Source organism: Microcaecilia unicolor, chromosome 4 (assembly GCF_901765095.1).
Source record: "Microcaecilia unicolor chromosome 4, aMicUni1.1, whole genome shotgun sequence".
Classification (NCBI taxonomy): domain Eukaryota; kingdom Metazoa; phylum Chordata; class Amphibia; order Gymnophiona; family Siphonopidae; genus Microcaecilia; species Microcaecilia unicolor.
The window spans coordinates 171,143,353-171,157,101 of NC_044034.1; the positions used below are offsets into that span (position 1 = coordinate 171,143,353).

A 13,749-nucleotide genomic window follows, 5' to 3' on the forward strand; every position below is an offset into this window, starting at 1 on the left:
CCAACGTGGGGGAGGGGAAATCCACCGCGTCCACCTTCAGCGGCTCACACTGACTTCTCCGGACCTCCGCCTCTATTTTTATAAGCTTAGTTGTGTGGGAACAAAGCAACCATGAGACTACTGCAGCACTGACCTCAAACCATATAAGCAACTTGGAGGGTATTTTTGATACAATGTCTAAATCCAATTTTGGACGTTTTCAGAAAAATGTCCAAAATTCCAGTAGCAAACATGGCCATTTTCAAACCAAAACAAAATGGCCAACTTTGTTTTGAAAATGGCCAGTTGCTAGATGTTTTTGTGCTCAGTGCATCTCTCTTTTAGGGCCATTAAAAAAAAATCTAAGGGGAAAAATGCAGAAGCAAGCCATTGGGATGTAGTTGGGGGGGGGGGGGGGGGGGGAAGGGAACCAGCATTCTGAATAGACTGACTACATGAACATCCCAGCAGAGCAGTGGACTTCACATAAAAGGTCCCAGGTACACATCTCACTGTTACCCCCCTTATATAGTACAGTGAGCCCTCTGAAACCCACCAAAAATCTACTGTACCCAACTGTACACCACTACACTACCCCTTATAAGTACATAAGTATTGCCATACTGGGACAGACTGAAGGTCCATCAAGCCCAGCATCCTTTTTCCAACAGTGGTTAATCCAGGTCACAAGTACCTGGCAAGATCCCAAACCTGGCTGCAGGTGTCGCCTATATGCGAGTACAATAGGTTTTTGGAGGGTTCATACTTTCTACCACAAGTGTAACAAAGTGGATTATTTGGCCTGGGACCCCTTCACTGTGCACGGCACTAACCACTAGGCTACTCCAGGGATCTGCTTGCTGCTGTAATAGGATTGGCCATAACATCTAAAGCAGTTATAGTGGTTCATATGTACTGTTTCTTTTACTTCTTTGGGGTGGGGGGAAGGAGTATGCCTTAATTCCTCCAGTGGTCATCTGGGGCACCTGTTTGTGACTTAGGTGTGATTGATCTACAGATGAAACGAAATGTGAAGTCAGTCAAATATAGGAACCAGCTGATTCTTTTATTGCCAGTATCCGAAATATTCAAAGAGCCTGACACAGCTGTGTTTTGGCATAAGAATATGCCTGCATCAGGGGTTAAAAGAAAATCTTGTTTATGGGTAACAGTAGAAGGAATCAATGACTGGTTCTCAATTCTAATGCTCCACAGCAAAGTAATTTAAATATAGCTCTGCAAATGAAAACGTGTAATGTACTACTCAAACAGAATGCTTCGCTCTCAAATTCATCTGGTTCTTATATTTGCCTGACTCCACTTTTTGTTTCATCTGTGGCTCATTCCTTTTTTTGTTTTGTGTTAAGTGTGATTGAAACAGGTCTAGACCAAAATGTCTTAACTTTTAGCCTTGGATGTTTTTGCATTGTTCCATTATAGCATAAAAAGGTCCAAGTTTTGGGAAGTCCAAATCCAGCCCCCAACATACCTCCTTGTGATTTGCAAGAGAAAAAAAGTCTCAAATCAAGTTTCATAAAAATGTCTAAATGCCACTTTATCCTGTATTTGAGAGTTTTTAAAATCTTTTCCCCAAATCATGCCCCCAACATATACCTCCTTGTAATTTGCACGCACTGCAGAGAAAAAGTCTCAAATCCAAGTTTCATAAAAATGTCTAAATGCCACTTTATGCTGTATTTGAGAGTTTTTTTTTAATCTTTTGAAAATGAGCCCTTTAAAGTATAGGATTAGTTACCAAGCATAGAGGAACTGTCAGAATATGGATAACCAGGATTGTCTGGAATCTGCCCTGGCAAAGAACCGGCTGAAGAAATGTCTGGTGTTCCTCCATTTAAAATCTAAACAGAAAAGGAAATAAAAATATATACCTTGCTTTAGATAAAACAGATCACATCAATAATCTTTGGATAATATTAGCTATATATGATAATAGTAGACTTAAATGTGATGTTTTTAAATAACAATGTCCCTTACACAAGTTAAAAATTCAGATTAGCTAGGAGTAGCAGAATAAGTCTTAGAGGCAGATGCACTAAACGTTTTTCATCGTTAAATGAGCCCTCGGGGAAGAATTTCCGATCCTTTCCATGCACTTAAGCCTATTTTCCGACGACAGTAGCAGCTAACGAAAACGGAATGGAGATGAGCAATTAGTGTGAAAACCCCATTGAAACGACATGCACTAACCTTTTCCGATTGCCTTTACGCAGGAAAAAGGCAGGAAAACTAACGAGAGGTCTGGACCTCTCGTTAGGACAGCTCTGTGCCAGGAAAAAGTGTTAAGTGAAAAAATAAACAAACTTTGAGCCAATCCCAGCGCATTAGCAGAGCTAAAAGCGCTGTGATTGGTCCAAAGGACCTCAGAAAACACATAAAAAAATAAAACTAAAAAAAGGATCGGGAGGGGGCAAGGGCGCTCATCAGGAGCGTCCTGTACGGACGGCCTTGCCCCCCCCCCCCCCGCCGCTGCTCCCCACTTTCCGCCGCTCCCCCCACCCCGAAAAAGCAAAATTGTAGCAGCCCCTGCCCCCCTCCCATCCTCACTACTCTCAGCTCCGCCTCCCGACATCCTCCGTCTGTGCCCCGCCCCCTTTGGGGGTCGTCGCCGCCATTCCCCTTCTCCATCGGGCCCCCCTCCCTCTTACCGGGCCCGTGCAGCGCCTCTTTCCTCTGTCCGAAGGCGCTGCACGGGCAAGAAGAACGCTGAATCAGCTGATGCCTGCCTTCGCGATGGCGCGTCTTTCTCCTGCTGCGCCCGCCCCTGTCTGACGTCAGTTACTGACGTCAGACAGGGGCGGGCCCAGGAGGAGAAAGACGCTCTATCGCGAAGGCAGGCATCAGCTGATTCAGCGTTCTTCTTGCCCGTGCAGCGCCTTCGGACAGAGGAAAGAGGCGCTGCACGGGCCCGGTAAGAGGGAGGGGGGCCCGATGGAGAAGGGGAATGGCGGCGACGACCCCCAAAGGGGGCGGGGCACAGACGGAGGATGTCGGGAGGCGGAGCTGAGAGTAGTGAGGAAGGGAGGGGGGCAGGGGCTGCTACAATTTTGCTTTTTCGGGGTGGGGGGAGCGGCGGAAAGTGGGGAGCAGCGGCGGGGGGGGGGGGCAAGGCCGTCCGTACAGGACGCTCCTGATGAGCGCCCTTGCCCCTCCCGATCCTTTTTTAGTTTTATTTTTTTATGTGTCAATTCAATTTGCCATGTGCTTGTGATTTGACTGTTTGTGGCATGCGCAGAGCAGCTAACATAACGCTTGGCTGCTCTGCGCATGATTTGGGGGCCGATTAACGATGTGTATTGTGATTCTTTGATACATTCTACGTTTCAATACCGATTCCAGCATGTGTGACTTTTTTTTTTGGTGCATTTTTCGTTATTTTAAAATCGTTAGGGACTTTAACGATTTAGATTTTTTTACGTTTGGTTGCTGCATCTGCCTCTTAGTATGGTAAGGATGAGGAACTGTTTTGGGCATTTTCTAAGTCTAAAATTAGCAGTGGAATAATTTGTTGATTTTATCTTGACCCCCCACCCCCACCACTCCTATCTCATGACTAGTAATATTGGCAGTACCAGATAATCTCTGGCCCAGTCAAACTTCATTTACTTTGTTCCAGCTTATCATATTTAAAATTACTCCCTATGTGTGTATCTGATAACAGGAGTCTCTGAAGATGTGCATGTACTCTTCAGAGTATGTATCTTCATGCTTATTTCAGGTCCAAATATCCTTTATTGCATTTTTACTAAAAAAAAAACCCAAACAAACCAAAAAAACATGGAAACAGCAGACCATAAAGGTTCACTGCACAAAGGCAGTTATAAAGTTGAAAACATACTAACAAATTCCTAAAGCTTATTACATGATTGTTGACAGAGCAATCTGTCTGCTTTCACCAGCTAAAATTTATAAATCGTACAAATAGAATTCCACCAATAATGGAAATCAACAAGTGAAAAAGTCTTCCAATTTAGACAAAATAAAAATAAATAAAGCAATAGACATATCGAGAAGGCATCACTGCAGTCGTGATAAACTGTCCCGAAAAAGAGCAGACTTACGTATGATAGAAGCATAGAAAAGTCTCTACTGGAAGTGTAAAATTCAGAAATCCTTTCCCATACTGCATGCCAGACAGGTTGTAAAAAAAATACAGTAATATAAAATACACAGAACATTGCTCACAGACCACTACTGAGCTTGAAACAATTTAAGTGGGGTCTGGATTGTGCAATGTAGAACTGAAGTTAAACTGCATAATCTGAGTACAGGCACAAGCATGTGATGTCTTGCACCAGAGCTAAAGGCCACAAATTTTCTGCCTGCTCATTTTGCATCTCATATTTCCAGACTGACATCAAAGCAGTATTTCTGGAGCTATAAAATTCTCAACAACTCATAAAAGTTGGAAGCTATATGACCATCGCCATAAAACAGATTACACAGTCATAATATCCTGTTCTACATTAAGAAGTAGAAGGGAAGCACCACTGTGAATTTTATGCAGTGTTTAAGCTGAAGCCGTTTGAAAGATGTGATATATGGCTATAGTGCAGATTTATGGGACAGTACTGGAAATGTTAGCACACTGTCCTGCATAATTTGAAGTTTGAACTAATGTGTTAATCCCAACAAACCTGTTGCCATTTCCTCCAAAAGACACAATTTTTTTAAAATTTTGAACTTATTAGACCATAAAACTATTCAGTTAGCCTTATTCCAGGGTACATTTAATTTGCTATCTAGTTCCTGTAATACTAAGTAGGTTCATAAATCTTATGATTAGGGGGAGAGCATTTTGTATGCATATCCTTCAATTTCACTTATAGTTAAGAAGCTCTCAGGTTCAGGGAGCTAAGACAGATCTGGTTTCTTTTCAGGGGGATTCTCCAGCACTAATCGAGCAAGCACAGGACAATATTGCACCCCAGTGTCAGGTCCTTCAACCTTACAGCTTGGGTGTTGAAAGGGTAATATAGCTGTCCTGGATCTGATTTCTCTAGCAAGGTGATCTTATGGTTTTAGATTGACATGTGACTGAAAGACCTTTTATATCCCTTTTCCTGTGCCACATAAAACTACCTGAATAGTTTCACCTGAGAGACAGGTTTGAAAACAGGTTTTGAAAGCCTTAATGAGGGTTCATGTTAGTGCAATTGGTACTTACCAACACCATGTAGAAGGTAAAGCCTATCTCTGTATTGCCTCTACTTGTTTGATTTATGTGGGACTTGTCTCTATTGGAAAACTTCCAACAAATCACCTGCTGTGGTTTTGAATCTTGGTTTCACAATAATTTATTATTATTAGATTCTTGATATACCGCCTTTCTTTGATACATCCAAAGTGGTTTACATATTTCTCCATCCCTAATGAGCTCCCAATCTTAAATTTTGTACCTGGGGCAATGGAGGGTTAAGTGACAAGCAGCCACAGTGGGTTCTTGGCCCACTGCACTAACCACTAGGCTACTCCTCTACTCTAACCACTGTAACCCAGCTAATGAAAGCTTCCTTTGAGCCACTAGACTGGTGACCTGAAGATCTTATTTTTGGCAGTGGTCTCTTTTAGGACCACTTGACATTGACCTCTGTGGAGAAGATTTGCAAGCCTGTGACATAAATTTCAGCCCATACAGCCATATTTCATTAACATTCGGAAATGGATTCCCAACAAGACAGGTTTAGCTCATTGGTCTTGCAAAACTGCTTTGAGATTTAGAATTCAACTTCATTCACCTAGAACAGGCCATCTTGAAAAAAACAAAACAAAAAAAAAAACCCTTCAAACTGAAACTATCAGTACCAATAAAAGACTTGTATACAGCTCTATTCCCTTTCAGGTTCAACACGGTTCAAAAAGTGTTCAAATAAAAGTAACACATAATCTATATATATAAAAGGCAACCCCAACGTTCTGAAGCCTCCACGGAAGTTGAGGCGCCCGAGATATCCAGTGTGCCCTGGAGTTTCTGCACCGCCCTCGCGTCAAAACGTCATGACGTCGAGGGCGGAGCTATGACACTCGACGGCCGAAACGGCCCACAGCAAACAAGGCAAGTAGCTTCGAGGGACGGAGGGAGGGGGCCCCTTGCTAGCGCCCGTTTCATTCCGCTCAGAAACGGGCATTTTTTCCTAGTATACAATAATACTCAATCATACCATCCCCCCATAGCCCAACATCACTTGTCAAAAAAGTGTTGAACTTTTTTTGAAAAGTCAAGGATGTGGGCTCTAATCGAATCCAAGCTGGCAAACTGTTCCATAAAAGTAGCCTGTAGCTAGAGTGTCCTATCTGTGAGGACTTGTATCCTGCTTGCCCTAACAGAAAACTAAGTCACTTGTAACAAATGTTCTCTGTGGACAGTAGGATACAAGTCACCACATACCTACTGGAAGCAGAATACTGGGCTAGATGGACCATTAGTCTGACCCAGTATGGCTATTCTAAAAAATACAAAACAAAACCCCCACCATCTTAACAGTAGCCCTCTTTGATAACTAAATGGTACTATAACTCGAACATGCATCAGCTGGTTCTAGGCTTTATCAATAAAGGAACAAATTTATACCTTCTTGCCTCCTGGAGAAGACGCATCGGGAGGAGGTGTGCTGGTGATATTCAAAGGACTAGAACCACAGCTTGAAGGGGATGATCCTCTTATCCTGTCACATAGATAAAGGCAAATTAGGTGACCCTATTCACACCTTCAGCAAGCCATTTAAAATGTAACTCTACAGAATTATTTAAAGTTAAACATACCACAGTGCTGTAAGTAGCTACAATAATGGGTAGGTTTTTAGTCTTTGTGATAACAATAATGTACTAGAGATGAGCTGAAGAAACTCAGTGTGTGCCGCAAAGTATCTGTTGTAACTTAAAAAGCTACAGCAGTGGAGGCCTGGTGTCTTTTGTTCTGTCAGGAAATACTGGGGAGGCAATTCTACACCTGTGGCCCTCAGACAAAATGGGCTAGAGTACTTAAAGAATGTTAGCCCTTTACACACCTTTTAGACCTCTAAGATCCTCTCAAGGATCATCACTATCTGTCCCCTCATCAAACAACTTTGTACGATGTGATACCAGCCAGTGAGCATTCTCAGGAGTAGCCCCTATGCTCTGAAATTTACTCCCAGAGGGGCTACATATAACTCGAGAGTCTATTTCACAAAGCAGGTAAAAGCCTGGCTCTTCTCCATGGATGTAGTTTTTTTTTTTTTGGGGGGGGCGAGGGGGGCATTGGCAAACACCCACCACTAGCTTCTCCTCCTGGCTGCTGCTGTGGCAGCCTGGAGGAACCACGAGCTTCTGTGCTCTTTCCTTTCCTTCCCTGCCTCTCGCTCACTCCCTCCACCCCCCCTCCTTGGCAAAGCATAATGAAAACATATTTCTATTTTTAGTCTGTAGTTACATATTCTATATTTGGTGAGGGTTTAACTGCATTCTGCATGTGTGGAGGAGACCAGATTCTGTTAACACTGAGTGCCTATGCAGGATCTATCTGTAGTAATCTGGCTTGTTTAGTTTTCCAGTAGGTGTATTGATGTTCTAGTGCAGCTTTTATTAGGTAGGCCTTTCTTATGGTGCAGCTTTTTCTTAAAGTAGGCCCTTCTTGTGTGATTCCTGAAAATTAGTGGCAATTGTAGGGTTTGTATTACTTTACAGTATGTCTGATAGTGGATTTTGGTTTGAATTTAGATTACGCCTTTCTCAATAGTAGCTCAAGGCAAGTTATATTCAGGAACAGTAGATATTTCATTTTCCTGGAGGGCTTGCAGTCTAAATATGTACCTGGGGCAATGGAGTGTTGTGACTTGTCCAAGAAATCAAGGAGCAGCAGTGGGATTTGAACCCTGGCTTCCCTGGTTGGCAACCTGCTGCTCTAACCATTTGGTTCATCTAATACTGATGATACTTAATCCAAACATGTAACCCAACAATAAGCTAAAGGTTGGCAGATCTGAAGACTGTTGGCTATTTGGTAATGTACTAGGCAAATCAGTTAATGGTTGCTGGAAACCACAGGATTTCTGTTACAGTGCTGCCGGACATTACTGTTCACATGGCCAACAGGAAGACGCTGGACTAGGGAGCTAGAACTGATTGCTAGCCAAGTGTTAAAATACCTGCACATATTACCAGAATACTGAAAATACTAATCTGTTTAATATGTTGCTTCCCCCACTGTGTTGTGCTGTCCTTGCTTCCTCCACCTTGGTGGTGTGTTGTATTATTTTGCTGTACATTAATTAGATTTTTTTTGGCACTCCTGGAGTGGTGTTCAGTGTGCATATTATCAGTAAGAGAAATGATTGAGGGTGGCAGCTGTTGGCTCTGCAAAAGAGAGACCTTTAAGGGGTCTTTCCTTGCTGTGTTAAAAAATGTCCCTACTGTACCTTTACTGTTGATGTAAGAGTCCCCACCCACCACCCTAAGGATTTTAACTTACCCATCCCACCCCACCACCTTAGTCCCACCATCTGAACCTCCTCAAACAGTTGAATCATTGACTGTGTTATGCAAAATTTTCAGGGAGAAAAGATAAGTTGGAAGGGATATTTTAATGGAACTCTATAACAGGACACTTTATTTTTTGTGTGTGTGTAAAAAACTTGCCTTTAGTTTAGCCACCCATTTATTTATCCCAACTGACTCTACCACACATCTTGTCCCCATTTATGTATATCTGCATTTGGCCTCTCAGCTATATGGTAAGCAGTATTGTAGAAAAGCATTAGTATCATAGCAATGTTGTTTGAATGTTCTAATTGTGTGCTTATTAGATATTTCATCATTATTATGCTTGCATCCTATTATATCTCTGTTATTTGAATTTCAGAGCTGTTAAATGTGTATATTTTTGATCCTGTTTCATGGTAGCCCTATTATTAAGTTTCAATTTGCTGTTTTCAAATTTTCCTCTTTCATTGTATTTATACTTGCTTATTTTACTATTGGTATGCTATTAACAAAATTGTAAGTTTGATGTACTGTACACCACTTTGGGCGAATCTCTTCATAAAGGCTGTTAATAAGTCCCAATAAATGTATGTATTTCTGCATTCTTGTATCCCACTATTATCCAAAAAAACAAAGTGGCTAGTCAAATAGCACAGGGGTTCCCAAACTTGTCCTAGGGGAACCTTAACCAGTCAGGTTTTCAGGATATCCACAATGAATATGCATTAGATTTGCATCCCAAGGAGGCAGTGTATGCAAATCAATCTCATGAATAGTCAATGCAGATATCCTGAAAACCTGACTGGTTGGGGTTCCCCCAGGACAGGTTTGGAAATCACTGACCTAGTAAGGGCCTATTCTATAAAGAAACGTAGGCACCCACTTTCCTTTATAGAATACCGGGCAGACTCACATTTATATGCTGTAAGGTTTGTGTACATCTCCAGCATGTAGGCACAAGCACAAATGCCAGCTCTATGACAGGCGTAACTGTGCCTAAATTATAGGCATGTATTTTGGCATTTCAGTTATTTGATGCATTTAGTACCTTGGAGACATTTTTAGACAATTTTGCACAAGTTGCTACAGCAGGAACTGAACCTAGTTCCCCTGGTTCTCAGTCCACTGTTGTAACCATTAGGCAACTCTTCCATGCCACAACAGACAAAAATACAAAGACAGAGAGAACAAAAGGAAGGATATGAATAAGACAACAATAAATATCCCAAAATAGTGAATAGGTAATCATAACATTCAGACTGAACACAAAAGGAATACACCTCATGAGTAAACCAAAGAATGGAATTTACTTGCTGGCTTAATCAGAGGAATGCCTTGGCAAACTACCAAGTCTTCAATGCAGATATAAATCTTTGGTGGGAAGGTTACAAATGGAAACTCTGGTTCCAAAGAAAGCCATAACCAGCCAACTTCCAAGCTCATGATTTAACCTCACCATCTAAAAAAGGATCTTTCATGCAAAATGTCTTTCCTTGGATAGCTAAAACTGATTATTTGCTGGTCTTTCAGCTATTTATGCTTTGTAATAGAAATGAGTGGAGACTAGGTTGCACTGCTTTCTTACCTCTGAATCTCCATGATTTCTTCTGCTATCATTCTCCCTATCTTTCCAGCCCCTGCTCTTGTTCCCCCAGGAATGCCAGGTACAGTAGGTTGAGTTCTTTTGGTGCCACCTGAATTATTGACAAATTACTTGTGAGACAACATCACATCGGTATATGCTTCTTTATATCATGAAAAACAAATTTGAAAACTATACAGAGGGTAACACAGATGAAGACCCAGATACAGCCCCTGCAATACTTGTAATCATATTTTACAGCTTTCAAAATTCCACACAATTTTGGAAGAGGGAAGACCAAATTAGATTGTGCTCGCTCTTAAGTAGAGAGGTGTGGTAGCCATGTTAGTCCACTTTTAAAGGTAATCAATAGAAATAAAACATGGAAAAGAAAATAAGATGATACCTTTTTTATTGGACATAATACATTTCTTGATATTGCTGGCAGCAGGAGTAGCAGCAGTGCTGAAAATAGGCTGCCTGTGGGACCATCCCTTTGCCGATCTCGCCCCTCCAGAAACAGAAAGCAGAATCAGAGGAGGTGAGAATGGCTTATGGACCTTTCTTTAGGAACTTGTCTAAACCTTTTTTAAACCCTGTCAAGGTTTGGAATTTTTACAACTGATGCTCATTCTTAGATATTTTCTATAATTTTGTCATTTTTTAAATTAAACTTTTAGCTTCGTTTCCTGATCAGTTTCAGTTTGACAGAGGGCTGCTGTATTTTTTTCTCATTGTGTGCAGGACTAGGATGTCTGTCCTGCTTCTACTTCCTCCTCCACCCACTAGCAGTGTAGCCAGACCTGATTTTTTTGGTGGGGCCGGAGATTAACCTGGTTAGGCACAAGATGGTGCAAATGTTGACATCACCTCCAGCTCTTTCATTGACCTATGTGGCTGTCACTGACTGGGTGGTCCTGAGTTCAAAAATAGAAGGGCCCTAACTATGCTCCTGCCACCCTGTTAGGTCTGGAATGACAACTATAGAATGAGAAACTCAATTACGTGGCCAGAAGAGCAGGATATCAAGTTAAGCTTATCTCTCAAAATGCTGAATTTGAACCAGAAGCTCAATTGCTTATCTTAACACTGAATTGCTTATTAATGCATTTTTAAGGAATGGATCATTCTAATTGCAGAATTGCATTGCATCTTCTTAGTAAATATTAGAATATTCTGAGTTTGAAAAATGGCTTGGAAATAATACTTGGTGTTTCATATCTGCTAGGAGGCAAGATTTACCCATTAACAATTACTAGATTGTGTGTATTGTACAAATCCAGTAAATATATACAGCTTTGGTCTGTACTCCCAGTGCGAGGGCCTGGAGGGGTCATGTTTTCAGGATATACCTCTACTGAATGCAAATCTCATGCATATTCGTTAGTGATGTCCTGAAAACATGAAACTTTGGTGGCTCTCGAGGACTAGGAGTGAAGACCAAGGACACACAGGGATATTTACCTTCTCCAGACTGCAACACGCTGTCCATACTATGTGGAGAAGCCACTAGCTGAGGAAAGGCTGGGTCTCCACCATCAAGTAGACTGGTACTGCGGATTTAAAGTCAGCAAGAGAAACAGTTGCCATGTTAAAAGAAACATTTTCAAAGGTGGATGATAAACGAATAGTCAAAAGTTTTCAATGTGTCCACTAGTTCAGCAATAAGGTCCTTCCAGTCCAAGGGCCACACACTAGCTGGGTTTTCAGGCTATCCCTGATGAATACATGTGACATTTGCATACAACTAAAATGATGTGCTGAAAATCTCATGTATATTCATTATAACTCCTTCCAAATGACTGCAATTTACTTTGTGCTATTTATATTTTTTGTATTTTTATTCAATATCTAGTTTTTAACATGAATAACACCTATGTCATATTAGCATTTATTCTTAACTTAACTCCTTCCTCATGAGTAAATGGGGAACTGAGGAACTGAGTCGATTCCCACTTCAGGCACAGCTCCTTGTGACTGTGGGCAAGTCACTTAACCCTCCATTGCCCCAGGTACAAATAAGTACCTGTATATGTAAGCCGCATTGAGCCTGCCATGAGTGGGAAAGCGCGGGGTACAAATGTAACTAAAATAAAAAAAAATAAAAATGATTAAATGCTAATATGACATAGGTGTTATTCATGTTAAAAACTAGATATTGAATACAAATATAAAAAATATAAATAACACAAAGTAAATTGAAGTCATTTGGAAGGAGTTATATAGAGTCTGCAATATATCAAAGGGAGCTCATTTTGATATAGTATGTATATTCATTAGGGATACCCTGAAAACCCAACTGCTGTACAGCCCTCAAGCTTAGAGAGCCCCAAGTCCTAATGTTCCCTCACTGCACCACAGTAAAAAGTGATTTGCTGGCTGGCCTAGTGGCTCAGTGACAGAGTGAAAGCTCCTTTATTCAGTTCCTAGAGTAGGTAATCTGTGCTCCAAATTATGCAGATACAGCATTCACAGACCTGTGTCTTCATCAATAAAATCACCTACCAACCAGCTTTAGGGCCCATGATGCAGGTTCCAGTAGGAGCCCTGGTACAGGGTTGTCACTGCAAACACCACAAGAGGTAAGAGAGAGTATTAAATCTGGGGGAAATCCCCAGATACAGTGGTAGTGAATGAAGGTTTATGGCACCATGAGCCCCCGCACTGTTTCCAAGTGGAAAGAAAAATAAAATCTTCATTGGAGCTAGCAGACAGCACTTAGGAATCCAAGGTGCCTTCCCTAGATTACAAAGGTCTCAGTTTCATAAAAGTGAAGTTTAATCACTGGATTCAGTTCTGCTTTCAGATAATTTTGACAAAGAAAAGCAAAGCCATCTTTAAAAGCAGACCAATTTTTGCAAAACGATTCCAAACATTCAGTTGGTGATTACAGTACATAAAATATAATCACTAGGCCAGCCAATGCAGGAGCCTGTGAACTGCCTTGTGAATGTGATTACAAGCAGAAATACTGCAAATAGTGCACAAACCTGCATTTGTGAATTTCCATGATCTACGTTTACCACTGAATTTGACATATGCAAGAATTATGCAAAAATTGCTAACGAACTGAAGAACCATACAAAGCAACTTGCTAAACTGCTTGTGAAAAGAGTAGCAAAGTGATAATTTTGGGTGAAATTAAACTACATCTCTTTATTGAAACTATATAGTTTTAGCATGTAGACAGAGTACTTACGAAACAACAGTGTTGGTTGAAACTATATATTCTACTTCTTTGGTCCAAGGGTTCATGAAACTGAACCATCGACTGCTCAGTGTTATAAAAGAGCCATCTTTAATTTTAAACTTGTAGCAATTGGTGGTTATTTTTTCTCTTGTCTGCAAGACTGAAAAGAATAAAAGAATGTAAGAGTGTGCTAACAATTTCTTTGCTAACAAATAGAGCTGTAGTGAATATTTGTATTCAATTTGATTCGGCCTTGTGCCCCAGATATATTATTTGTATTCGGCCGAATAGCAATTTAAATTCAAATTCACATACAAATAATCTGGGGCTACTGTGCTAAATCCTCCTGAAATAAACATTTAGGGCCCTGTTTACTAAGGTGTGCTAGTGTTTTTAACGCATGCTAAAAATTAGCGCGTGCTAACCACGTAGTTGCTCATAGGAATATTATGGGTTTTTAAGCATGCACTAAAAATGCTAGCGCACCTCTAGTGTGGCTTAGTAAACAGGGCACTTGATT

General features: G+C 41.1%; 1 protein-coding gene across 2 annotated transcripts in view; it reads right to left on the reverse strand.

Moving 5' to 3' along the window:
• Positions 1–13,749, reverse strand: part of ARNTL (aryl hydrocarbon receptor nuclear translocator like) — a 120,166-nt gene that overhangs the window by 11,246 nt on the left and 95,171 nt on the right. For both annotated transcript variants that reach the window (XM_030200964.1, XM_030200962.1), the window contains 5 exons: positions 13,239–13,389; positions 11,504–11,592; positions 10,043–10,151; positions 6,569–6,662; positions 1,736–1,838 (listed from right to left, as the gene is read on the reverse strand). In XM_030200964.1, the coding sequence (XP_030056824.1) occupies positions 1,736–1,838; positions 6,569–6,662; positions 10,043–10,151; positions 11,504–11,592; positions 13,239–13,389 (546 nt within the window). The remainder of the gene's footprint in view (positions 1–1,735; positions 1,839–6,568; positions 6,663–10,042; positions 10,152–11,503; positions 11,593–13,238; positions 13,390–13,749) is intronic.